At 46.2% G+C, this 27,606-nt stretch overlaps 1 protein-coding gene across 1 annotated transcript; it reads left to right on the forward strand.

The window, feature by feature from the left end:
* Positions 1–2,466: 2,466 nt before the first annotated feature.
* LOC121673121 (protocadherin-15-like) lies at positions 2,467–27,606 on the forward strand (the record flags this gene model as incomplete). Its single annotated transcript, XM_042046192.1, has 5 exons — positions 2,467–2,576; positions 3,813–3,953; positions 12,265–12,392; positions 23,538–23,753; positions 27,496–27,606. Coding segments are annotated over 5 exons (688 nt in total), but the record flags the coding sequence as incomplete, so codon positions are not given.

The following is a 27,606-nucleotide window of genomic DNA, read 5'->3' on the forward strand; positions in this document are numbered from 1 at the left end:
CCCTTCCCTTCCCCTCCCCTCCCCTCCCCTCCCCTCCCATGGGGGTTTTTCAATCCTTTTCTGGGTGCTTTGGGCTGGATTCTCATGCTCTCCTCTTCCCACAGAAATTCCAGCTTTTATCATGCAGTAATGCAGAATTATGGCATAAAACCACCTTTGTCTGTGCCCTAAAACACTTCCAAATAATATGTCAGGAAAAAAGCGCCATTTTCCATCTTAGTGATTCAAACATTGGAAAATAAGGAATTTATTCCCTGAGAAAGGGGTCTGCCCCCTTCCTCCAGGGCAAACACAAAACCTCTTGCTAATTGTTACTGATTTGTCAGTCCATTGGATTCAGCACTGGCAGAGGGAGCTACAAGGCCATTCCCACTGCAGGAATATCCTGGAATTGCGCTGGGAATTAAGTGTGGGGTTTTTGTTCCACTCCCACCCCTTCAGAAGATTAAGAAAACAACATCATCTGTAAAGCAGCATGAAAAGGGTATTTTCCTCTCTGACCTCATCAAAAGAACTCCAGCTTTAAATGCCTCCAGCCTTGGCAGCTTTTTTTCCCCTGTCTTTCTCTGCCTTTTGGCAGCTTTTTAATCCCTAAGATTAACATTTGCATTGGTAAAATGTGCATTAAAAAGCTTTTCATAGCAATGGTTTTAGAGCTCAAGGAGCAACAAGGAATTTTATTCCAACTGCTGACGCGGGATGGTGGGAGCAGAGGGATCTGCTCCGTGTACGTGCGTTTGAGTAAAATGGGATTTTTCCATCTGTGAGAAAAAGAGGAGCTCACTGTTATATTGCATGATCCAAAACTTCATTCCACGTATTCAGTATCTCGAAATTGCTCTAGGATGTTCAAAGCAATATTCATTGTTTGTGAGGCAGAGTTCAAGGGAAGATTGGCCACTTGTTGATGGGAAAAGTTTGGGTTCAATAGTTGGGATTGTATCCTGGGGTTCCAACTTTCATATAATCATGGAATATCCTGAGTTGGAAGGGACACGCTAGGATCATCCAGTCCAACACTTGGCCCCGCACAGACACCCCAGCAATCCCACCTTGTCCCTGAGAGCATTGTCCCAATGCTCCTGGAGCTCGGGCAGCCTTGGGGCCATGCCCATTCCCTGCCCTTAGAATGGGAAAATGTGGTGTGGGATGGAGGATTTGAAAACCACCTGGAACATGAAAGGGGAAAGTGATCAAATATTCATGGAATCCTAGAATTATTTAAGCCTGAAAAGATCCCTGAGATCATCAAATGCAGCTGTTCCCCCAACACTGGCAGGGCCACCACTAGACCATGTCCCCAGGTGCCATTTGGTCCTCCAGTACATCCATGATATTCCCTGGAATTAAGCATAGATATTGTCTGGAATTTTGAAGATCAGTGCACAACTGATCTTCAAAATCAGGAGCTTCTCGGAGCAGATCCTCATCTGGTGTTTATCTTGTTATCTATCAATGAGTGTAGTTTTTTAAAATTGAAAATATCTGCGTAATGCATTAATAAAACCCCATCTGCGTTCATGGATGAGTGCCAAAAATTCCTTTTGAATTTATTTTGAAGAGTTTGAAGCATGAATTAAATCTTTGTTTGCCATGAGGAAAATCTGAGGAGGATTGGAGATGAGCTCAAACCTCTCACCTCTCCTTGTTGAAATTGTTTGGATTGCTGGTTTAAAGACATCAGCACAGAGTCATGGAATGGTTTGGGTTCAAAGGGCCTCAAAGCCCATCCAGTGCCACCCCTGCCATGGGCAGGGACACCTCCCACTGTCCCAGGCTGCTCCAAGCCCCAATGTCCAACCTGGCCTTGGACACTGCCAGGGATCCAGGGGCAGCCCCAGCTGCTCTGGGCACCCTGTGCCAGGGCCTGCCCACCCTCACAGTGTTTGGGTAGCCTTGGGTTGCAGTTCATTTCCTGAAAAGCATCTCGGGTTTTAGTACCAAAATGTGTTCCCAGGAAAATTTTTGGATCTTTGTGAAGAGTGGAAATTCCCATGGAGGTAGCCCCAAAGTGATTCCTGCTTAAAGCATGGAATTTTACCCATGAATGAATTTTCCTGTGGTTTTCTGACAGATTACTGAGTTTTCTTAGTAGACCTGAATATATTCAAGATATGTTATAAAAGAGATTTATAGATCTGTATAAAATATATATAAAAGATCTATTTTGTCTTTTACTTCCAATTTTTCAGGCTGGGGTGGTTCTTGTTTCTCCTCATTATTCCCTGCTTTCCCATTTCTCACATCCAAGAAGCATTAGATCTTTACGTTGCCACCTCTTGTCTATTGAACTTCTCAGTGGGTTTTGCATTTTCAAAGGTTGAACATTTTCCTTTTGAATATGATTTTCCCTAATAACAGATCCTTTGGCAGCCTAATAGATGGTGGAAATACTAAGGCGAGGAATAATTGTCAATAATCTGCTGTTCAGGAATGTCACACAAATCCTTCTGTTCCCCTCTGCAGACCCCCCCCAGTGAGTGAAAGTGCCCCGAAGGGAACCGTGGTCACCGTTGTCACCGCGGCCGCCTTGAACCAGACAGTCGTGTACTCCATTGTGTCAGGGAATGAAGAGGGTAAGTGTAATAATAATATAAATAATAATAATAATAATAATAATAATAATAATATTTCAGCCTTGTGGTTATGCCAGGCCTGGTGGGTGCACCAGAGGCCTGCAAGAAAGTGTGGAGAAGTGAAGCTGCTGAGGTGAATCACAGAATCGTTAAGGCTGGAAAAGACCTCTAAGATCATCGAGGTGAAATCCCACCTCAACTGCACAAGCAGGAGGGAATTTCAGTGCTGGAGCCTACAAGAAACCTGGAGAGGGACTTCTTATAAGAGCATGTAGTGACAGGGCTAGGGGGAATGGCTTCAAGCTGGAACAGAGAAGTTTAGATGGGATATTGGGAAGGAATTGTTCCCTAGAAGGGTGGGCAGGCCCTGGCACAGGGTGCCCAGAGCAGCTGGGGCTGCCCCTGGATCCCTGGCAGTGCCCAAGGCCAGGCTGGACATTGGGGCTTGGAGCAGCCTGGGACAGTGGGAGGTGTCCCTGCCCATGGCAGGGGTGGCACTGGATGGGCTTTAAGGTCCTTTCCAACCCAAACCATTCTACCATTCTACAACTGCCGTTATCAAACCTTTGGAGATCAGCTAAAGCTCAGATTAATTAGCAGGATTACAAGAAAAAAATACTCACTGATGTGAACATTCCCGTGGGTGCCACGTGGTGTAAGCCCATGGCACAGCAAAATAAAAATAGGAATAGCTCTGATGGAGTTATACTTGCTTAAAAATCTGGTTTAAGGGATTGCAGGCTTGGCCATGCTGTAACAAATACTGGATTAGAGCCTGATATCCAAGCAAAACATCCTGCTGGGATACTCTCTGTGATCCACCTGGATATCCTGACAAAATAATACAGAATTCTTGGGAAGGATGTAAAGAATTCCCCATCCCATCCTCCTTTTCGTGAGTGTGGGCTCTTTGTCTTGTCCCGTCTTCCTACTTGTCCTCAAGTCCTGTGCAGGGAGTTGCACTCCGTGATCCTTGCGGGTCCCTTCCAGCTCAGGATATTCCATGATTCTGTGACTCTGGGTTGGTTATCCCAGCAGCAGGTTGGATCCAGCTGATTTGCTCCTTAAAATATCTTCAAAGAGGAGCTATGTGGGCTTTTCCAGGCCCGAAGGAGGAGGGGAGGCAGGGAGGAAATGACTTGCTTGGATTGTGTCATCCCCAAAATAAAAGCCTTGGGTATTGAAAATCCCCGTTTCTGCATCCCAGAAAATTCCTGTGTTTTTTCTGGCTTCCAGATGTGTTTGCCATTAACAACAGAACGGGAGTGATCTCCGTGAAGAAGCCTCTGGATTATGAACGTGTCCAAAGTTATGAGCTGCGAGTGCAGGCAGACTCCCTGCAGGTGGTGAGATCCAACCTGCGGGTCCCCTCCAAAAGTAAGTGTCAAAAATCCTTCCTTTTCCACCCTTTTTACACAGATATTGCTGGGATCTGCTGAGAATGTTGAAACTGCACTCCAGTGACCTTTCTGGATTTTAGGGCTGTGATGGTGGTGATGGGATCACAGCCCATGGTGCATTTTTGGGTCTCTCTGCCTGACTTGCCCAGAGCAGCTGGGGCTGCCCCTGGATCCCTGGCAGTGTCCAAGGCCAGGTTGGACATTGAGGCTTGGAGCAGCCTGGGACAGTGAGAGGTGTCCCTGCCCATGGCAGGGGTGGCACTGGATGGGATTTAGGGATCCCTTCCAACCCAAACCATCCTGGGATTCTGTGATTCCATGTTAGTTGAAGGGGCTGAAGTATTTGGGAACACTCCATAAAACTTAGGAATGGCCTGAGGCACTGTACAGGGGTGGCAATTCCAATACCTTCACCAGGGTTTCTTTCCAATGCTACCCACAGAACCAGCAGAAGGTTTTGGGATTTTGAGCCTGGATTATCATGGCTATTTCTTTTTCCTTGAGTAAGAATGGAGTGTGTGGGGTGTGACACATCGGGGTTAAGCAGTGGTCAGGAGCTTGGCTTTGTTAGGAGCAGGGTGAGATCCTGTGCTGGTTTAGCCACCATCAAGGATGTACCTGGCAGGGGACAGAAAGACAGAGCTGCCTGCTTTTCCCTGTGCCTGGGAGAAATCCAGGTCAGGTTATATCCATAAAAATCCAGCCAAGGAATGCCCAGGGAGCAGATTAGGTTTCCATGCAGCACAAAGCCTTCTCCAAACCTTTCTCTGAGATCGCTGAAGACATGAGGGAATCAGCAGGTCCTGCCCTTCATTCCCTCTTCTGACTCACACTCTGCACTGGAGCAGCTCTCCCAGCTGAACAGCAGTTCCAAAAAAGTGATGGCTGAGTTATTTTATTCCAGAATGCTGGATAATGACTGGAGTTTGACTTCAGGCCAGCTTACAGGAAGACAAGCTGGGTGTGTTTGGCTCTCTGGGAGTACACAACATATATATTCCTTGGAATGTGCACTGTGCTGCACGGATGGCTAAAGAATTTGATAAATGTATATATTTAAAATGCTTTAGAAGTATCTGGCCAGCTGAATCACTTATGATTTTGTAATGGAGATCCCTTGACCTTTGGGTTTGATTCCTGCATTTATACAATTAATTCCTTTCCATTTTCTCAGCACTTTGTTCATTTTTGAGGAGTTTTAATCAGGTTAAACACTACTTCTGAGTTTCAGGGCACTGAATTGATGAGCTGCAGTGGGAGGAGATGGGGCACAATGAACACATCACTGTGGGCTTTGCTGAGGTTGAGCTGATGAACCATTTTGGAGCTGGGTGACTCGGAATGCAAAGCCCCAGGATGGTGTGACACTGAATTAATATGGAGCTGGGACACCTGGTGGCAATGACCTGCTGCCAGTTCTGGTCTTGGATACTCCTGAATTGGTGGAATTTGTTCTGCAATTTGTCGGTGACCTACTCTGGACCTACAGGGATTTCTGGGCCCCTCACTTTGAGATACACATTGAGTGTGTCCAGGGCAGGGAACGGAGCTGGGAAGGGGCTGGAGCCCCAGGAGTGGCTGAGGGAGCTGGGAAAGGGGCTGTGCCTGGAGCAAAGGAGGCTCAGGGGGGACCTTGTGGCTCTGCACAAGTCCCTGACAGGAGGGGGCAGCCGGGGGGGTCGGGCTCTGCTGCCAGGGAACAGGGACAGGACAAGGGGAAAGGGCCTCAGGCTGGGCCAGGGGAGGCTCAGCTTGGACAGCAGCAGGAATTTCTGCATGGAAAGGGTGCTCAGGCCTTGGCAGGGGCTGCCCAGGGAGCTTTGGAGTGCCCATGCTTGGAGGTGTCCAAGGAAGGGCTGGAGGTGGCACTCAGTGCTCTGGGCTGGGGGCAAGGTGGGCACCGGGCACAGCTTGGACTCGATGGGCTGGGAGGGCTTTTCCAGCCTCAGGGATCCTGGGATTCTGTAAATTACAGAGCACTGACAAACTGCTCAGCCACCACACAGGGCTGAATTTCACAAAGCTCAGAAGCTTGGTACCAAATTGTTTGCAGTGATGGTATTACAGGAAATAGTTATAGAGAAGTAGGAGCTGGAGTTTGCATCTGTGCTGGGGAAAAGTGAAAGTGCATTGAGTGTAACTGAGCTTGTCTTCAGTGATGGTGCCAGCTGATAGCATGGCAATAACTGCAAAACTGTGTGAGGAGAGAAAGTAAATTGAGATGTCCTTTGGAGTATGAGAGCATCCAACTGGTGACTTAAACTGGGGGTTTAATAGATGATGCTAAATCATGCCAAGTCACATTCTTGCTTTCAGCAGAGTCAAACTCATTAAAGGAGTTACTTTAACTGAAACTTTATGCTATGAAATTGCTGTGTGGTTTTACTTCATCTGAATGGAAGGAGAGTTGGGTTTGGTGATGAGGATGAGTTAAAAAGCTTGGAGTTCTCCTTGAGGATTCTGGGGATGCTGAGCCCTGAAGGACCTTCCATATTAGCAGAGTTTGGACAACGCTCTCAGGCACAGGGTGGGATTCTTGAGGCTGTCTTGTGCAGGGCCAGGACTTGGACTTGATGCTCCTTGAGGCAGAAAGGAAAGGGTAGGAGGAAGCAGAAGGATTTCTGTGGAAGCAGAGGGAGCAACAAAGAGAAAGTGCTGCCTTAGCACAGGGACAGAGCAGTGGAGCAGGATGGACAAGGAGGGACAAAGAGAGGCTTTTACCACCAAATTTAACCCAGTCCCAGGTGTAGAACCAAAGCCCTGGGGGGCATTCCCAGAGCAGCTGTGGCTGCCCCTGGATCGCTGGAGGTGTCCAAGGCCAGGCTGGACATTGGGGCTTGGAGCAGCCTGGGACAGTGGGAGGTGTCCAAGCCTATGGCAGGGGATGGGATAAGCTTTAAGGTCCTTCCAACCCAAACCATTCCATGGCTCCATGATTTTACATTCCTAGAGATGTAAAGATAATAACAGAGCTTTTCCTGCATTTAAGAGGAATTAATTGCCTGGGTGACAAGGTGGTAATTGGTCACAGGTTGTACTCCCTGATCTTGGAGGTCTTTTCCAACCTGGATGATTCCATGACAGAACCTTGTTAGATATGGTTTTTATCTTGCTGTCAGAGGATTTGAAAACAAAATCACCTTCCATTGATTATTTCCATGTCAGGTAGAACTGTTTGTCCCCTTTGGCACCCCCAGGGCTGGTACAGAGGCACTGCCCTGGCTCTGCTGTACTCCCAGCTGCGAGCAGGGCTGTGCTTTGGTGGTTGGGGGTGAGGCAACAGTTCTGTCTCCTTCAGCTTTTAGTTTCCTAAACCCAAAAAAACCCTTTGGGAATAAAGTGGAAATGGGAGTTTTACAACTAACATTCTGCAACTGCTCCATGGTAAATGGGAATGATGCTTCTACTCCGTTAAACGTGAGCATGCATTCTGTGTCCCTGCGGGGTCCATGTAATAGTAAAGCAGCCTTATGTTTTTCGTTGCAAAAGTTGCTGCTGGTGGTGCTGTACAAGTTGGCTGCTCCAGCAGTTCCCAGATCCAGGAGTTGTGACAGATGGACTCAATGCAAGCAGAGCCTGGAGAGCTCATCCCTCTGCCTCACAGCTCTGGGGGAGCTTGGGACAGGCTTCAATTTTGTTGGGCAGCAAAACAGTGCATTTCAGAGAGGCTGCATAAAACCTGAGCTCCCACTCTGGTCATTATTTGTTCGAAAAAGAGGTTTTATACGGATTTAAATCAGACCTTGGATTGGTGCTGGTCCAAACACATTGCTGTTTGCTTTTTTCTGCACTCTTCGAGCAGTGACAGCACATGATGAGCTTCTTCAGGCCTTATGGGCTCGTTTAGATCGAAATGCCACTGAAAAATATTCAGTGCTGATTCCTACTTGGTTCTGCCAAACCCAGGAATGTGAGATGGAGCCCAGCTGCAGCTCAGCTCGGCTCACCTGCCAAAGCACAGAGCCTGCTCCGCTCACTTGTAAGGCAGGAGGAAAGCAAATTACAGTTCTCCCTCCCAGCTGGATTCAAATGAACTTTGGAAAGGTTCTTTGAAATCTGCTGTTGCCTCCTCCAGAATTGCTTTTGGAGATGCAGGGGTTTATGTCAGAATTACCCATGCATGAAGAGCAGCTGGATCCACGGCTGGGTTGGAATGTTGCAGAAGGCCGGAGCAGCGCTGCTGGTGAGAGCACTGAGTAAAACTCACCTGGGAGCACTCAAAACATCGTTGGTGCTGTCCCAGTGTCCAAAATCCATTGCTTCTGTTCAGCTTCCTTTCTGCAGCCTGGCAAGGAACTACAGGCTCACACGGATCTGGCACATTTTTACATGGGGAGACTGGCAAAGAGCTTTCAACGAGGATGTTTGGGAACAACTTCTGGGAATGAAGTGTTGGTTAGTACTCACTAGTGACCCAGGAGTTTCTCTTGCATTTGTTTTCTGTGTTACTTATTTGTGGTCTGCTCGTTTCAGGTGTTTCAGAGGTTCCTCAGCTTTGCTTTAGAGCAGCTTTCAGGGTGTTTTCACTCCCCTTAAGCAAACCACACAAGATGAAAGATCCAAAAGTCTTGGCAGTGATTATTTAGCTGGTTCTTAGAAGCTGAGGATGACTTAGAAGCAGCTGCACTGCTGTATTTTCTGTGCACTGCAGCTCATCTCTGGGGGGCAGGAAGAGAAGAGGAAAAAGGGATCTTGCAGGAGACCGAGGTAGCGCTGAAATCTATTTTATTTGCTGGTCTTGACCACCCTGGCAGCCTGTGCTGCTTTGTCCAGGGAAGGATGCTTTTTGCTCTTTCACCTGGCCAACTCTTTAGGTAGCTCAGTCACAGTAATAAGAATTATATTTGGGTTCTGTGAGGTCTCACAAAAAGTACCACAGGCAAGTAAATCCTGCTTTCCACTCCTGGAATCCATGAAGAAAAGAAGTAACTGGAGCTGGATTCCAGACCTAGAACACCAAAGATGGAAGGTTTTACATCCATGGGGGTATAAATTTCTCCTCTGGGAGTGTGAATACTGACAGCCTGTGATGATCGATGTCCTCACAAAGAGGGTTCAAGCCACACCCAAGGAGTGTTTAGAAAAGTGGTTAAAAATTCGGAATATGAAGGGCAAAGGAGTCTAATGGCAGAGTCTAAACCAGACTCTCTAAGACTGTGCTTCATTGGTGGCCTTTTCCATCAGGCTGGGTGCTGGAGGTGCAGGAGTGGTGGATTTGGGAGTACCAGAGCCCATGTGCAGGGGATATTCCTGAATCAAGCAGAAGCACTGGAAAATCCGCATGGGAGAGGATCCAGCACAACCTTCCCACATGGCACAGCTGCTGCTGAGGGGTTTTAGTGAGAACTCCGGTGTGAGGGTAAGGAAACCTCTGCAGCAGGCGGGGAGCCCTTTCCTGCAGCCAGCTGTAGGAATTGCATCCAAAGGCTGGGACAGGGAGGAGCTCGCAGATGCCACATTCCACTCCCATCTGCCAGAACGAAGGACTGTGTCCAAAATCAGGCAGGAAGCTGAAGTGCAGGTAGATGTTCAATGGTGACGGTGCTAATGTTGGCCTGTGGCTATGCAGGATGTTTCATTTGCTTTGTCCTTAATGTAATAACTTCCATTTCTCCATTCTCCAAGCGTTCACCCTTTGCTAAACAAATCAGCCTTTTGGCAGCTCAGAGAACTGCCAGCAAATTAAACAAATGGGGAGCTGAGCAAATTGCAAGGCAAACTTTGCACAAGGCTCAGCCACCTCACCCAAACTGGCCTGACACGACAACAGTGAGCATTATGCAAATGATGTTTAATTTGAATTAGAGAGAACCAGTGCAGGTGAGCCAGCACCTGATCCCACTTGCACAGATAAAATCAGGATCTTCCCTCCAGCATCAAACCAGTGGCAGCCGGTGATAGGACTGCTTGTAGGCTCAGCAGGGCAAGGTCACTTCCACACATAATTCTGCTTTTAATGCCACCTTCTTCCCTAAAGGGTGGAGCTGCAGTGGGAAAGTCTGCCTGGGAATCTCATTTTCCTACCGTAGCTTGGTATTGCAGCCAGAAACATCAAGGATCTGGTTTAAGATGACAGAGATTTGACAATTCATGTAATTTCTTTTCTTTCCTTTCTGTTATCCCCCTTCTCTCCATACTAAAGAGCCCCACAGCAGGGCTCAGGCTGCAGGGAGCACAGAGGGCACCTGGTGGCACCTCCCTGCTCCAGCAGGGCCATCGCGGAGCACAGGCCCAGCACTGTGTGCACACAGCTCTGCAACAGCCCCAGGGAGGAGAGCCCAGAGCCTCTGTGGCCAATGTGCTCAGGGCTGGGCACTGCCCAGGGCAGCAGTTCTGCCTCCTGGGCAGGGCAATTGCTGGGCTCAGGCCCTGCCCGGTGCTCTGGTGCCATTGCTGGGCCCCGGAGCAGAGCCCGGGCCCTGCTCGGAGCCCTCCCTGCAGCCAGGGACAGCCAGGGCTGAGGGCCCCTCTCAGCTGGGGCTCCTCTCGAGGCTGAGCAGCCCCGGCTCCCTCAGCCTGTGCTGGGCACGGAGATGCTCCAGGCCCTTCCTCAGCTGCGCAGCCTCCGCCGGCCCCGCTCCAGGAGCTCCCTGGCCCTGCTGTGCTGAGGAGCCAGGGCTGGACACAGCACTCCAGAGGTGCCTCCAGGGCTGCCCAGAGGGGCAGGATCCCTCCCTGCCCTGCTGGGAATGCTCTTCTGTCCTGCTGCCCCCAGGATCCCATTGGCCTCCTTGGCCCCAGGACACTCTGCAGGCTCAGGGACAGCTCAGTGTCCCCCAGGACCCCCAGGACATTCTGCTGGCTCAGGGACAGCATTTTAAATATTTGGGTTTTTTTCAGATTTCAGTTCCATTTATGAAGCCATCATTCATTTCCCATCAGTTGGACCATCAGGCAGAATATGACTTTGGCCATATCAGAAATAGTCTGGGGTTTAATTTTTGCCTCCCCTAAAGATACAGCTCCTGAGCCTTTTATAACAAGCCTACATTGTACAAGTAACTCAGGTCAGTGGCACCTGTGCAACACTGAAATTATCCTGGCACTGAAAGGAGCTGGGAAAACCATCTCAGAAAGGAGGCAATTTATCACTTGCAAATGTGGTTTTAATGAACTGGATATCATCATTTCCAGCAATCTTTCTGGATGATACGATTCTGAAAAAGGGAAGCAGATGTTGGTGGAGATTACTGCGCAGTAGAATCTGTTTGGCACCAGCTCCATGGTTTTTGCTGGATGTTTTTTCCCTTGCAGAAGGATGGAGATGTTTATTGCTCAATGGGCTGGAGCAGGAACTGTTTAATAAAACCAAGTTAGTAGTGGGGGTTCATGTTGAACCTCTGGTGTTTTGTGTTGAACCTCTCAGGGGAAGCAAATCTTGTGGAGTTCCCCAGGGCCAAGCCAGGTTTGGGAGGAGGACAGGCTTAGGGATGCTTTCAATTAACATAGGAAATTAATTAAGTGTTGGGGCTGCTGAGCCGGGGCTTTGTGTGACCATTTATGAGTTTACAGACACCAGGACTGAATCAGCGGTTAAGAATTTGCATGGCAGTAGGAATAATTAAAATAGATCAAGCAAGGTGCAGAGCTACTGTTAATGAGCTCTTTGTGATACCTCCTCATTACCTCTTGGTGACAGCTGTGGGTATTTAATAGGACCAAAACCTGTGGAATCAAGGTGTTTTATAGGTCCCTATTTCTTGTCTAGGGAAGGGAAGGATCTGGAGCCCCAGGAGCAGCTGAGGGAGCTGGGAAAGGGGCTGAGCCTGGAGCAAAGGAGGCTCAGGGGGGACCTTGTGGCTCTGCACAAGTCCCTGACAGGAGGGGGCAGCCGGGGGGGTCGGGCTCTGCTGCCAGGGAACAGGGACAGGACAAGGGGAAAGGGCCTCAGGCTGGGCCAGGGGAGGCTCAGCTTGGACAGCAGCAGGAATTTCTGCATGGAAAGGGTGCTCAGGCCTTGGCAGGGGCTGCCCAGGGAGCTTTGGAGTGCCCATGCCTGGAGGTGTCCAAGGAAGGGCTGGAGGTGGCACTCAGTGCTCTGGGCTGGGGACAAGGTGGGCATCGGGCACAGCTTGGACTTCATAATCTTGGAGGTCTTTTCCAGCCTCAGTGACTCTGGGATTATCCAATTTTAGCATTTCATGATGGCTAATGGACTTATTTTTTTACATTATTATCCCTACTCTCATTGTACATTATCTCCTTGGTCTGTAAATGCGTGAATGCCAGTAGATGTTACAAATTATTACAAAATATTCTCTTTTCCCTTTTTCCTTCCTTCTTTTTAGGTAATACAGCCAAGGTCTTTATTGAGGTGAAGGATGAAAATGACCACGCACCCATGTTTACCAAAAAAATGTACATTGGAGGGGTGTCTGAAGATGCCAGAATGTTTTCTTCTGTGCTTAAAGTGAAGGTAAGGCTGAAGTTCTTAAAATAAGCTCCACTTGCAGAGGGAAAATTTGTACTCACTGGTTTTTTTTTTCCAGGAGCCTTTGCAATTTGTGTCTTCTAAAGCTGCTTGATGGTTGATGTTGACACAAGGATGATTTTGAGTTAAAACCCAGGTTTTATTTCTACTCAATTTAAGGTGCTTGCTTCTCCTGCCAGTTTGTGGCTCTCATTTGAGATCTGTTAATAGTGAAACATTTCTTGTATGTTCAACGTACAAGATTTTTCTGGTTTTGGCAGCAGCTTGTTTAGGCTTTAAAAGGGAAAAAACAGCAATTTCAGGTCTGCATTGGGAGGAAAGTGGGAATAAAATTAACCATCCATAGGGGATTTTTTTAAAAAAAGAGAGAGAAAATTAATGGAAATATAATATACAGACTACAATTATCATCAGACATTAATAGCCAAGAGTAAAAGCTCTTTGTTTTCAAGAAAACAAATAAATGATGTGTTTAGAGCACCAGGAATGAAAAAGTAGTAGTTCAGAGCTTATTAAAGTTGTCCCTACTTGATTTTTTTTTGGTTGCTTTCATGGCAGTCCTTCCCAAAATAAGCCCAGAAATGGCAAAGCAGTGGGGAATTGGGAAGCTTCTACTTCATCAAAATTAGGAATCCAAAAATGGTGGCGAATCCAAGAATTGTGTCAAATCCATGAACTCCAGAGCTGCTGAAGAATCACAGAATTGTTATGTTTGAAAAAGACCTTTAAGGTTATCAAATCCAAGCATCCACCAGCACCACCATGGTCACCACCAATAGTGTCCCCAGGTGCCACTTCCACACATTTTGGGATGCTTCCAGGGGCAGTGACTCCACCACTGCCCTGGTCAGTGCTTAACCACCCTTTCCATGAAGAAATTCTTCCCATTATCCAATCCAAACCTGCTCTGGAACAGCTCGAGGCCATTTCCTGTCCTCCTGTCCCTTGAACAATCCCCACCTAGCTCCATCCTCCTTCCAGGGAACTGCAGAGAGCAGGTAGCATGAAAAAGGAACTGGAGTAGATAGAAAATTCTGAAAGGCTAAGTCGTTTAGGGAAAGGAGGGGTTTGTGTCCGAAAGCAAAAGAAACACGAGGCACAAATGTCAAATGATGTTTGGAGTCGTCACATGAAACGTGAACAGGCCGTGAAAATCCTCCCTGGTTTTCCAAGAGGATTTTTGAGGCACAGGAATTTGTGTGTGTCAGTCAGGGGGATAAGAAATGGGTGGAAAAGAGCTAAGGGAAATTTGGGGGTGAAGAAAGGAATCTGCTTTTGCCCTTTGGAAATGTTTGACTCAAAACAGGTGAGCAGACCACAAAGGAGGACCAAAAGAAATGGCAACTTTATGTCTTTAAGCTACTTCTGTTCCAATCCTCCCTGATTCTGCTGGCACGAAATGGAACAAGGCCTAAGCCAGGAGTTGGTATTAGTGGATGGCATTAAACATAATTGTGTGTTTAGTGAAAGTAAAATTGGAAATAATTAAGAAGTGCTCTTGTTGCAGAGGATCGGGCCGGAATTTATTGTTGTAGCACCAAGCATTCGCAGCAGTCAGTGCTCGTTACCTTTCTTCCTGGCCTTTAGAAAGCAAAAGTAATTGCTCTGTTAGTTAAACACAATCCCCATTCCAGCCTGGTTTAAGAATAATTAATCAAATGAATGTCTGTTCTTGAGGACTAGAATGAAATGAGCAGCTTTCCAAGTTGAAATTTAGGAGAACATTAATAAAGTACATGCAGAGCTTGCACTGTAGAAATTATTCAGGTTTGGATTCCACGGGGGAATTCGGCTTCTTAGGAGGAGTTTTTAATGCATTTGCTTTCATCTTCTGGATTCATTAACAGTTGCTCACTTTCTTTCACATCATCTGAGTAATTTTGAGAAGAAAGCAATTTTCTCAGCCACCTTCTCATTATTCCTGGCACTGACAACAGCCTTGATGAGGCTCAAACATGGGATATTGGAATCACACAATCCCAGGATGGTTTGGGCTGGATGGGACCTCAAAGCCCATCCAGTGCCACCCCTGCCATGTCAGGGACACCTTCCACTGTCCCAGGCTGCTCCAAGCCCCAATGTCCAGCCTGGCCTTGGGCACTGCCAGGGATCCAGGGGCAGCCCCAGCTGCTCTGGGCACCCTGTGCCAGGGCCTGCCCACCCTCCCAGGGAACAATTCCTTCCCAATATCCCATCCAGCCCTGCCCTCTGGCAGTGGGAAGCCATTCCCTGTGTCCTGTCCCTCCATGCCTTGTCCCCAGTCCCTCTGCAGCTCTCCTGGAGCCCCTTTAGGCTATGGAAGGGGCTCTAAAGTCTTCCCAGGGCTTCTCTTCTCAGGCTGCACAACCCCAACTCTCCCAGCCTTTCAAATGACCCAATGCAAAACTACAACTTTCAAAAACACCCCAAAACCTCCACAATTAGTTCTTCTTTAACAGCACATAATAACTTCCGGGGATAAATAAGGCCTGTAGTCTTTAATTATTAATAGAGTAGTCGATGCAAATCAGTTTTGGATCAATTCAGCACCAATACACTGCTGAACATTCAGATGCTTGGCTTCAGCTGCTTCTACTCTGGCCTGAATAAAATTTCACAAATAATAAAAATAATCAAACACCCAAAAAAAACCTTAAATTAAAAAAAATAAGGAGAGAAGAAAACTGATCCTGAGTCTGTAATATTCCACACAAATTGATTTAGAGACAAACAGACCAGTAAAATATTGGATAAAAACTTCTCTCATCGTCCGGAGAGTTGATGTGTGCCAAGGCCAATCCTATGGAGCTTCTCCCAACCCTCTAAGGTCATTGGGTTTGCTGCCAGCAGTATCCTCTTAAATACACTAATTTGAGTATAAAAGCCTTTCAGAAGAGGGTCATGAGCTGCCTCGCTCTAGATTTGTAGTAAGATTCCTTTAAGTAGATAAAAAGGAAGCTTAAGCTCAGCAGAATGCCACGAGTTATTCTCCAAAAGCCATTTTTAATCCGAATTAATTTGGGGAATGGTAAACCACATGAGTTATTCTCTATGGATCTGACTGGATTAAGAGCAGCAGCCTCTGAAAGCTGTGGAGGTACTGATGTTCCAAGAAAAAACCAAAACTGATATATTTGAATAAAATGGCCATTTTTTAGCCAAGGATTTGCTCCTTGCTGCCTGAAGTCCCCTTCTCTGAAATTCCCTTTTTTTTTCCCCCCCCCAGAATTTCCAATGTATTTGAGAGCCCATTTCTTTAATTAAAGACCTTTTTGTGCTTTTGTTTAGGAATTTATTAATTAAAACCAGATGTAACACAGCCTCTAATTTACGAATTCTGTGCCCTGAGCTTTGCTTCGCATCTCCTCGTATCAGAATTATTTTGCTTTTCACTGGTATTTTCATGGTTGTTCCCCCTCAGAATTCCAACCAGGCTTCCTCAAGCCCCAAACACAATATTTTCAATTTGCTTCAGGAAACGAACCCACAAACAACAGAATCTTTAGGGAAATTACCAGCAGGAATTGGCTTCTCCCTATAACGGAGTGTTGTTAGCTCTTGCTTCTTAAATATGAACAGCAGTAACCTCTAGGTTTCTTCCTTTATTTATTAAATTATTGAATTATTATGGATTTAAATGAGGAAATATCAAACGTCCTAATTCTAGTGAAGAAAGAGAATTCTCTGTATTGCTGCTCAGTTTTATTTTCATCCTGAAAATGTTTGCAGGGAAGGAATCTTGCCTAAATAATGCCAGTGAGTCTAACGCTCTGGAATTGGCTGTATTTGATGGAAATGCCTTGATTCTTACAACATTTTAATTCCAGCCCTTTCCTGTGCTTTTTGTCCCTTTCTGATCAGCTTTTTAATGGAACTTTATCCTTTATTCCCATGGAATATCCTTTATTGAATATCGAATATCCTTTCTTGCCCTTGGAATATCTCAACAGAAGAGGGCAAAATAAACCAAAGCCATTTTAGGCTGCAGGTTCTGACCCTGAGGACACACAGGGGAGCAGGAATTCCTCTTTTCTGCACCTCAAAAGCATCTTAGAGATCCCATAACAAGCTAAAACAATGGATAAAAGAAATAAAATTCCAGGGTATGGATAGGGAGAGAATACCGGGATTGCTTTTTTGCCCAGCTGTGTTACCCATTTTAAATCTCCATTTTTTTTCTATCCATGCCTATAACCTGTGGATTTCTTTTGATATTACCTTTTCCTTGGGATGACAAGGGAATCTTTAGAGTGGCAGGTTCTGGAATTCCACAGATTCCACCTTGGGCACCCAGGACAGCTTTCAGGGCAACATTTTGCTCATCCCTCCTTCGGCTGTTGCGCGACTTGGGCACGAAACTCAGCTGCTTTCCCAGTCGCGACCTTTTCTTCCTTAAAATGTGATTTATGGATCCCAGAGTAGGGAGAAAAAGATGCTTGGTGGGAGGAAGAATCTGCTCTGAAAAGCTCATTGCAGTGACAACAGCCCAGCCTCCAGCTGCTGGAACATCTGGCCCCCAAAGAAGCTGTGTGTCCTGTTGTGGCAAATATTACGGGAATGCCAAGCACAGAGGTAATCTCCTTCAAAATATTCCCGGGTTTTATGTTGGCTTCCTGAACTTCTTACTCGAAAATCTCTTGCTTTCCTATTATTTTTGTCTGGCAGCAGTCAGAGAGTTCCCTACCCTTTGGGATTTTTTCCAGTGTAACTGAAGATTATTTCAATTCCTTTGGTGTTTTTGAGCATTTTCAAGACTGTTGGTGCTGCATGTGCCTTCCTGAGTGAAGGGGCTGGGAGTGGGGAGTGCTCCTGGATCATTCCCATCCCATGGAGGAAATCAATGTGTGTGGCCTTTACCCCCACTCACACACACAAACTTATTCCGTCAAGCACTAACTGCCATTGGCAGAAGAAAAATGGCAATAAATCCGTTTTTCCAATTATCTGTTTCAAAATCCGACTTTGGGAACCCCTCTTATTCAACACCTTTTCCCATGAGACAGCCCATCAAAATGAATCCCTGTTTCCTTCGGCACCTGGGAGGTTTTGGACACCACTGGAGGACAGAAAGAACAATTCCCATTCCCCTTATTCTACCTGTGTTCCTCAGAAGATTCCTGGCACTGGGGGTACTGGGAGTGTGCTGGGCAGCGATCAGTATCAGGGATGTTGTGATAGGTAAATTCAAAGCAATAGGAATAGAAATATTAATAGAAATGAATATATAAAATAGAAGTGTAATATATAAATATAACTTAATATATTATATATTATTATATATAAAAATATAGATAAAACAGAAATATGAATGAGTATAAATGAATATACAAAATATTAATATGATATATAAATATAAATAAACATATAAATTAATAATAAATATATAAACAAACATATAAATAAAAATACAATATGAATATAAATAGGAGTATAAATGAATATATAAATATAAGCATAAGTATTTATTAATATATTCTATATTATTATATATAAATATAAAATATTAATATGACTATAAATAGGAGTATAAATGACTATAAAAGCATAAGTATATAAATATAAGCATAATGTAAGTATATATCAATATATTCTATATTATTATATTTAAATATAAATAAAATATTAATATGAATATAAATTAATATATAAAAATATAAGTATGATATAAGCATATATTAATATATTATACATTATTATATCTAAATAAAAATAAAATATGAATGAGTATAAATATGAATAGAAATGGATATATAAAATATAATTATAATACATAAATATAATTTAAGTATACGTTACATATTATATATTACATATTATACATTACATATTATATATATTATTAATAAAATATCAATATGTATATGAGTATGAATTCAAGGCTGCAAATTCAAGGCTACAAATTCCTGAGGTAGCCCCTGGCAAACCAAGGTGAGGGGCAGGAGTTCCAAAGGGCCTCAGCCAGCTGAGGGTGTAAAAGAGCATGGAAGTGAAGAAATGCAGGAAATTAAGGAAAATTGCAATGGTTACACCAAATTTCCCGGCTTAGGTGGCTGTAGAACACCCAGTGAAACCTCCCCTAAAACAGCACAGGGGCGGCTGTGCCGGCAGAACTGGAAACCTGCAGCAATCTGGAAATTCCTATGGCAAAACCAGCCAGGTTCTAAAAGCTGCTTGATGTGCCAGCAGTAATTGGGAACGTTGGAGCTGCCATCTGCTAGGAAGAGGGGAAAAAATCCCTCAGCAGCCCAGTCCCAATCCTGCCATTTTCCATGCCCCTTCAGCAGCCTCGGGCTCGTGGTTAAGGGTGACCCTGCGAGGGAGGTGGAAAACATCTCAAATTAACAATTGCTTTTCATGCTCAGCAGCAAATCTGGATTAGGCTCGGGCTGATAATGCTAAAAACTGGGATCATCAATGGTTATGCAACAGCTTCGAGAATTGCAGTCACTGATGATTTTTATGCTCATCCCAAACATGCCGCTGGTGATTTTTGGTGACAGGGTGCTGCTGTCACACAGGCTGGCGTTTGCCAGCCTCCCTGGGTGTCCTGCCACAGAGCTGTGTTTGTGCAGACACATGGAGCCAGAGATGAATGAATTTTTGCTTTGAAGGCATCATTTTTCGGCCTTCTTACAAAGAAAAGGAAAAAAAATTGGTTGATCATTGAGAGAACAGAATGGTTTGGGTTGGAAGGGACCTCAAAGCCCATCCAGTGCCACCCCTGCCATGGGCAGGGGCACCTCCCACTGTCCCAGGCTGCTCCAAGCCCCAATGTCCAACCTGGCCTTGGGCACTGCCAGGGATCCAGGGGCAGCCCCAGCTTCTCTGGGCACCCTGTGCCAGGGCCTGCCCACCCTCTGAGTAAAAATATCCTCAATGCTTTTGTGCTGGGATTAGGGAGCACCCCAGGATTTGTGCCTCCTCCTCCTGTGTGGGAGGGTGGTAGCGATGCTGACCCAACTCCCTTTGTGAGGGCACACCTAAACTCAATCACAGGAGGCTGGAATTTGGCCTGGTAATTCCTGAGATCATCCATATTTAACAGCCCTCAATCACAGCAGGATTTAGGAGACATCTGTATTTCTTGCACAGAACAAAAGGCAGCCATGCTGCTGGAATATTAAGATTAAGTGCAGCTCTTTCTCTTCTTTGACAGTCATAATGCAGCTCCTGAGGTGTCATAGATCTCTTCCTAATGAAGTGTCAAAAATATTTACCTTCAGGACAAATTACAGGAATAGCAAACATCCTTCCTCTGTATTGGAGAAGTTTGGGGCGTTCCTGGGAGCAGCTCATAAGCTCTCTCTCCTGGTCCTGCCAAGCCGAGTGTCCTTAGGTTTGATCCAAAGAGCAGAGAAAGGGGGGAATGCAAACAACAAAGTTCAGATATTTGAAGCTGGAATCTGATCATTTTTCTAGGCTGTTTGGCACCTGTTTGCTCATCTCTGGGTGGATGTCTGGGAGCCTGAGCTGTGATGGTGCTGAGGCTGCCGATGGCTCTGGGGTGGCTCTGAGCTCTCAGAACTGGTGACAATTAACTCAGAGCCTGTCCACCAGCTCAGGGCACCTGAACTCTGCAGGACTTTACAAGCTGTGAGCTTCAAATGTCAAAAGGCCTCCTTCACTGGAGTTTAATGCCTTAAACTCGGCTGGAAGACTTAAACATCTCATTAGCGCTGAGCTCCAGTGCCCTGAGTTTTGTGCAAAAGGGCTGGCTTCATTTAATGCTCATGCCTGCAGCATCAATACCTTAATTTGGATCCAAATTTTGTTTGTTTTTAGTCACACACATCTCCAGGCATGAAATGCTGAAGGTGAAATTGATTTCTGGTGTCACTGAAAGCAGCGACCATTAAAAGCCGTAGCTTTTGTTGAGAGAGAATTTGCTACTATTAAAAATATGATGGGCTTCTGACCCAGCTGAACCAACCTCATAAATCCATTTTAAATAAGAAATTGGCTTTTTATTGGAAGGGCGTCATGCTCCTCTCCAGGGCACATTCAGGAGCCTTTGGACTTCACTGGGCACTCCCTGAGAAGGTTGGCTCACTCAGGGATGACCCCAAAGGAGCCAGATCAGACACTGCTCCTGTGGCTGCTGCTGGGTCCCTTGTGCTGTGTGGTCTTACAGGAATTCTGCTTTTCTTTCCTCCCCAGCTCCATTACCAACATGCAAAGCTGAGTGTGGATAAACCAGAGGGTTTGGCCAGGTGGGACTTCTCTGGGTTGGTCATGGCTTTATCCTGAGCTGTGTTGTGTGAGCTGAACTTACCCTGGAATCCCAGGATGGTTTGGGTTGGAAGGGACCTCAAAACTCATCCAGTGCCACCCCTGCCATGGCAGGGACACCTCCCACTGTCCCAGGCTGCTCCAAGCCCCAATGTCCAGCCTGGCCTTGGACACTGCCAGGGATCCAGGGGCAGCCCCAGCTGCTCTGGGCACCCTGTGCCAGGGCCTGCCCACCCTCCCAGGGAACAATTCCTTCCCAATATCCCATCCAGCCCTGCCCTCTGGCACTGGGAAGCCATTCCCTGTGTCCTGTCCCCCCAGGCACAGCTGAGGTGCTGCTTTAATTTTTGTCTTTGTTTCTCACTATCCAAAGATCAACCTGGTGTTTCTCTCCAGCCATTTCCTTGCGTTCAGGCTGGATATTAGGAAAAGTTTCTTCATGAAAGAGTGGCTGAGCACTGGAAGGGGCTGCCCAGGGAATGGTGGAGCCGCCAGCACTGGAAGTGTTCAAGGAATGAGTGGATGTGTGGCACTGCACAGTGTGGTTTAATGGGCAAGGTGATGATCAAAGGTTGGATTGGGTGATCTTGGAGGTGTTTTCCAACCTTAAAAATTCCATGGTTCTATGACATAGCATGTTTTCACATTCATTTCTTCCTTCAGCAATATATTTACGTGGAAAGCCAACAATTCTCCTGACTCTCCACCTGTCAAGCTCCCATCTGCTGGCTCTGGGATGTTGTGGGGCTGTATTTCCCCGTGCCAGTTGGAAAGCTGGAATGCTCTGGAAAAGCCCACTGATATCTTTCTTTTTTTGACTGACAGAACAGAGTAAATTTCAGAAAGCTTTTTAACCGTCCCGTCTTTCCTAAAATCGCTGATAAAGGAGTTTGAGCTCACCCAGGAGGCAGCAATCTCGATTTTAAAAGCCTGAAAAAAAACTACGGAGCTGGAGAACAAAAGCAACACATTTTATATTTATGCTTTTGGTAGCCAAACCAGATGAAGGTTTGTGAATTTAGAAGAAAGCAAAATATCGAGAGAGGGTGGGAATCGAACCAGTTGTGTATCGGTGACAAGTGACAGCCGGTGTCATTCCAGGACACCATTCCATCTTTTGGGCATCTCTGAATGAAACCTGTTTGCTCTTTCCAGCTCAACCAGCCTGGATATTATCCTTTAAGTGCTGGATGGTTCCGTCTGGGAATCTGGGCTGATAGGAGTTGGAGTAGCATGGAGCACACACAGCTTTGAGTACCTGGATCGCTCATCTGGTGCTGCTATTCCCTGAAAAATTGTCTGAAAATGAAAAACAAACAGAAGGGACAATTTCCACCATATAGAACTTTTCCAGTGCTGTTGAGGAAACAATTAATGATGATTAATGGCCCCCTATTGAAGGCTTAATGACCTTGCACAGATAATTCTTTTCTAGCAGCTGTGGTGGCTCATAAACAGCTCTGCTCTCTGCTCACTGTGACCAGGGACAGGACCCAGGGAATGACTGGAGCTGGGTCAGGTTGGGAATTAGGGAAAGGTGCTTCCCCCAGAGGGTGCTGGGCACTGCCCAGGCTCCCCAGGGAATGGGCACAGCCCCGAGGCTGCCAGAGCTCCAGGAGCGTTTGGACAGCGCTGCCAGGGATGCCCAGGCTGGGGTTGTTGGGGTGTCTGGGCAGCGCCAGGGGCTGGGCTGGGCTGGGTGATCCCTGTGGGACCCTTCCAGCTCAGGATATTCCATGATTCTGTGAACTCTTCATGCTGACACAAAACCCTTATTGCTTTTCATGCTTAAGTTGTGGCACAGTATGGATTTTTCCCTGGATTTTACGTGCACCTTTTCAAAGTAAAGGCTGGTTTTTATTCCAGCATTAGCTTAAACCACAGCCTCAGGAGCCTTGCCAATATTTCTATACAAACCTGCTGATAGATCCTGAAGTGTCCCAGATGCTGAGGCCATGCCCAAGACTAATGAGTGCTCAGTATTAATTAGCTTCCACCTCGCTGATCCCTGGAAGGAGCACGGGAAAGCTCTGTAGGGGGTCCTTGGAAACACTTCCCTGTGGATACACTTCCCTGTGCTGCTGTTGAACAGGAGCATAAGGAATGGCGTTGGAGAGGCCAGGATGGGAGTACCTGGGGTTGTCAGGAGCAAGGAAGGTGGAATAACAATTCCTGTGGCAGCCTGGTTGATGCCAGCTCTGCATCCTGACCCAGTTCAGCAACAGGACAGTGCCAGGGCAGCTCTGTGTCCTGCACATCAGGTCCCTGTGCACCACTGCAGGAATGCCACTTAATCCTTCCTTATTTAATAAAACATTGTTAAATTGCTCTAAAAATACCTCTCCTCCATCAGTGCTGCTGCAGAATATGCTCTGTGTCCTGAACTGGGGTGCCCAGCAGGTCCTTGTGCACCACTGCAGGAATGCCACTCAATCCTTCCTTATTTTAATAAAAAATTATTTGTTTGCACCAAAAATATCTGTTCTCCATCAGAATATCTCTAAGATGAAGGATATTCTTGTGTAAGTCTGTGCACGAGTTGCTGAGATGGTTTTATCTTTGATATTTCTTTTTCAACGAGAATTTGGCAGTGGAGGTTTCTCAGAATTAAGCAGTTCTCAGGTATTGTTGCAGACTTGAAAGTCAACCTGTATTTTTGTACTTTCTAAATTTCTTTCTTTCTTTCTTTTGTAGCAGTTTAGTGCCAACAGAGGAGGAAGAAATTGCTGGAAAAGCAAAACTGAGTGCAGCAAAGTTAAATGAAGCATTTACAGTAGCAGCCATATCTGTGCTCTGGAGTCTCATGTTTTAAATGTCAGAGTGGCAGAAATTTGCTGGGCCAAGATGTACCTTTATTTAAAGGACAAGGTTAATGACTCCTTCCAAGCATATTTACCTTGCTTGTTTTGTTTTCCCCATTAGGCCAATGATAAGGACACTGGGAATTACAGTGCCATGCAATACAGGCTCATCATTCCCCCCATCAAGAATGGCAAGGAAGGCTTTGTGATCGAGGCTTACACGGGGCTGATCAAAACTGCCATGCTCTTCAAAAACATGAGGAGATCCTATTTCAAGTTCCAGGTCATTGCCACTGACGATTACGGCAAAGGGCTGAGCAGCAAAGCAGAAGTGCTCGTAAGTATCAGCCAGGGATTATCACTATGGAATAATTCCTGAGGAAATTCAAACACTGCAGAAAGTTGAATTCCAGGCAGGCCTAGAGAAAAGACATAAAGAACTTGTGCTTAATTTTTTGAAGGCAGTGGAATAAATCTTTTGGTTTCCTAAACTAAAAGATTTTGTGACGTGTTGGAGCGAGTCCAGAGGAGGCTCCAGGATGAGCAGAGGGATGGAGCAGCTCTGCTGGGAGGAATGGCTGGGAGAGCTGGGATTGTTCAGCCTGGAGAGGAGAAGCTCTGGGGTGACCTCATCGTGGCCTTCCAGCACTGAAGGTGCTACAGGAAACATGGAAGAGAGACTTTGGGACTCCAGACAAAGGTCTGGAGTGCCAGGACACAGGGAATGACTTCCCAGTGCTAGAGGGCAGGGAGAGATGGGATATTGGGAAGGAATTGTTCCCTGGCAGGGTGGGCAGGCCCTGGCACAGGGTGCCCAGAGCAGCTGGGGCTGCCCCTGGATCCCTGGCAGTGCCCAAGGCCAGGCTGGACATTGGGGCTTGGAGCAGCCTGGGACAGTGGGAGGTGTCCACCACCCATGGCAGGGGTGGCACTGGATGAGTTTTGAGGTCCTTCCAACCCAAAGCATTCAATGATTCTGGGATTCTGTGTCCCTGCTGGTCGTGTCCTTGTTGTCTTAGTTGCTTATGTCAAGGAACAATTTTGGGGTGAGAATGAACTTTTCAGTCCCTGGGAAAGCAACATTTCAGAACTGGCACCATCTTTAGGCCTCAGGCTCGTGGTTCTGTGCTGTACAGAGGACACTGACTTAGTCCAGCTGCAGGAAGCATCCAAGCTAAATTTCCTTAAAGCCTCTAAACTTGATGGATTGGCTCAATATTAGCATAATGTGGAAGGGATGGAGTGCATTATCCACTTCATGGGAACGCTGTCAAAGGGTACGGATGAGAGCCAGAATCCTTGGTGTGGGAGTGCTGCAGCAGTTCACCAAATAAACATAAAGGATGAGGCCCTCATGCTTGACCTCCCAAAATGATGGGGCATTCTCAGGAAGCTTGGAGGAGCTGGAGATACAATTCCAGAACACCCCCATCCTGCTTAGAACACTGGCACATGGACCTGCTGGAATGAGTCCAGAGGAGGCTCCAGGATGAGCAGAGGGATGGAGCAGCTCTGCTGGGAGGAAAGGCTGGGAGAGCTGGGATTGTTCAGCCTGGAGAGGAGAAGCTCTGGGGTGACCTCCCTGTGACCTTCCAGGACCTGAAGGAGCTACAGGAAACATGGAGAGACCATTTCCAAGGGATGGAGTGCCAGGACAAGGGGGAATGGCTTCCCAGTGCCAGAGGGCAGGGCTAGATGTGATGGATATTGGGAAGGAATTCCTGGCTGTAAGGGTGGGCAGGCCCTGGCACAGGGTGCCCAGAGAAGCTGTGGCTGGATCCCCGGCAGTGTCCAAATCCAGGTTGGATGGGGCTTGGAGCAGCCTGGGACACTGGAACGTGTCCCTGCAGGAGGTTGGAGCGGGATGGGCTTTAAGGTCCTTTCCAACCCAACCCGCTCTGATTTTATGCACCAAGCGTGTTTCATACACCAAGATCCTTTCCCATGATGTTAACAGGATTTTCCTGCTGTGGGGTCAGGAGCTCAGGCTCTCGGGTGTTTTTTCTTTCAAAACCAGCTCCAAAAGTGCACAGAGAACAGGGAAATTATTTAATTACTCCCATGCAAAAGAGTAAGATGTGGGGGAACAGGATAGGACTGCCCTGGGGAGGTCTTGGGAGAAGAGGCAGGACACCACCAGAGGGACAAGACTGGGAAGAAGCTGAGCAGAGCAAGGTATCCTCCAGAACTGGGACCAGGATGCTTCCTCAGAGCCTTGCACAGCTCTGGGAGCAGCAGGACCTGCCAAATCCCCTGGTCAAAGGTCTTCATGCTGGTGGGGACAATCCATGGGAAGGACACCAGGATGGCTCGAGGCAGACACCTGTGGGCTGACAGTTTGCTTCCTTGTGATGGAATTTTCCTTCACAGCATCTGTGAGAGGAAAGAGATTTAAAAATTACATTTTAAAATGAGTTTGCTGCAAGGAAGCATCTAAAGGTGCCGAGGAAGTGTCGATAGTGGATATTCACTATCCTTATTTGAGATCATGGGTATCACCTTTATGATGTCATGGATATCATCTTTAATCAAATGTTTATTGGGTTTGAGGGGCTTTCAAAGCCCCCCCTCATTCAGGTCCCGGCTACTCCCAGGAATCCATTGGTACCATATCATGATCAAGGCTCTGTAGGCTCTGCCTTGATGGATTTAAAACTTGGGAAGTGCCTAATGAGCAAAGCTTGGGATCAAAGGGATCAGGATCGTGGGCTAGAGGTTACCAACAATTTTCTGCTTTGCCTGCCTTTACAAATGGGGATAACAAGCAAGTTAATGTTACCATGGAAACCTCAAATGTCGCTTGATTTTTGTCCAACACCCTTGGTTTCCTACAGCTTGTCGTGAATGTGTGTTTATCCCTGGTTTTGTACAAGAACAAGTGATGATAATTGTCATTTCTTCAATATTAAAAGAATTACTGCCTTTGGTTTTGGTGTTGCCTTTATGCTGTTCTCAGTTCCTGGGTGCACAGTGGTTGCTTGAATTGGCTAATGTAATTAATTCTATTAAATTAATCATTGCTTTCCAGTTCCGCTGCATGATTTTAGTCTACAATTTATTTGGAGCTCATTATAATTCCGTGTTTCTTACACTGGAGCCTGTACGTGCTGATCAGGGCATCTGATGACATTTCAAGAACATTTAAATATTTAAAAGTTGAATTAAGCTTCAAAGCTGGTGAATCGGTGTTTGATGTGGAAGCACATCCAGGCTTTTCTGCTGCTGTGCTTCCAGGGCTCCTCTTTGGAAAATCAGGGCTTGTTTATTTCTTTTACAATCAACTAACCCTTGATTTTTAAATTTATCAGCTTTAACACTGCCTAGTTTTCCAAATTTTCCTCCGGAATCCTCTACAGGATTGGAGTGACATCGGCTTTGTAGTAAAAAATACCAGTTGCCAGAGATTTGGTCTGAGGTCACTCCACACCTCAGTGGAAAACTGGAATTTAATTTTATTCCAACAAAGCACACAAGCATGGAGTGGATTAGAAGCATTTTTTCCTGTTTGGTTGGGTGTTTTTTAAGGAAAAAGCTCAATGGTAAAATGTGCAGTTTTATGATAGAGGGAGAAGCTAAAACAATTGGAGATTAAAATAGAACCTCTCACTGATCGCTTCAATGTAAATGAACAATTTCCGTCCTGATTTTCTAACAAAGTAGCATTGATTTCATGGAATTAATCCTGTATTTCCACTTCCCTTGGTGCACACTGCATGGCTCCAAGGGAGGATTTTCCTGGCATCCAAACCACCCAAGTGTTCAGAAGTAATTTTGAATACAGCCCGTGGGAGATCTGGGATTCTCTAAGTCAAGTCTGAACTAAGAACAGCTTTTGCTGTCCCCACCTTAAAAATCCATAATTCCAATGCAGACCTGGAATTACAATTCCAGTTAAATCTTTGCCTGATGTTAATGTGCTTTGGCTGCAAGATTTCCCAGCTCTCCCATTTGGAATTAAAAGGAGAAATCCGGATGTCAGGGCATGGTGTGGAGGCAGGAAAGGAATTTTTCCATTGCTGTTGGATAGCGAGGGGGCTGTGCCTGGCTGTGCCGATTGAATTTCCCTCTTTTCTTTTCAGGTCTCTGTGGTCAATCAGTTGGACATGCAAGTGATCGTCTCCAACGTTCCTCCCACCCTTGTGGAGCAAAACAAGGACCAACTCATTGGGTAATCAATTTATTTCCTCTAC

The sequence above is a fragment of the Corvus kubaryi genome, unplaced genomic scaffold (genome assembly GCF_017639235.1).
Source record: "Corvus kubaryi isolate FWS band 111438036 unplaced genomic scaffold, C.kubaryi_AGA036_p1.0 65207, whole genome shotgun sequence".
NCBI lineage: Eukaryota > Metazoa > Chordata > Aves > Passeriformes > Corvidae > Corvus > Corvus kubaryi.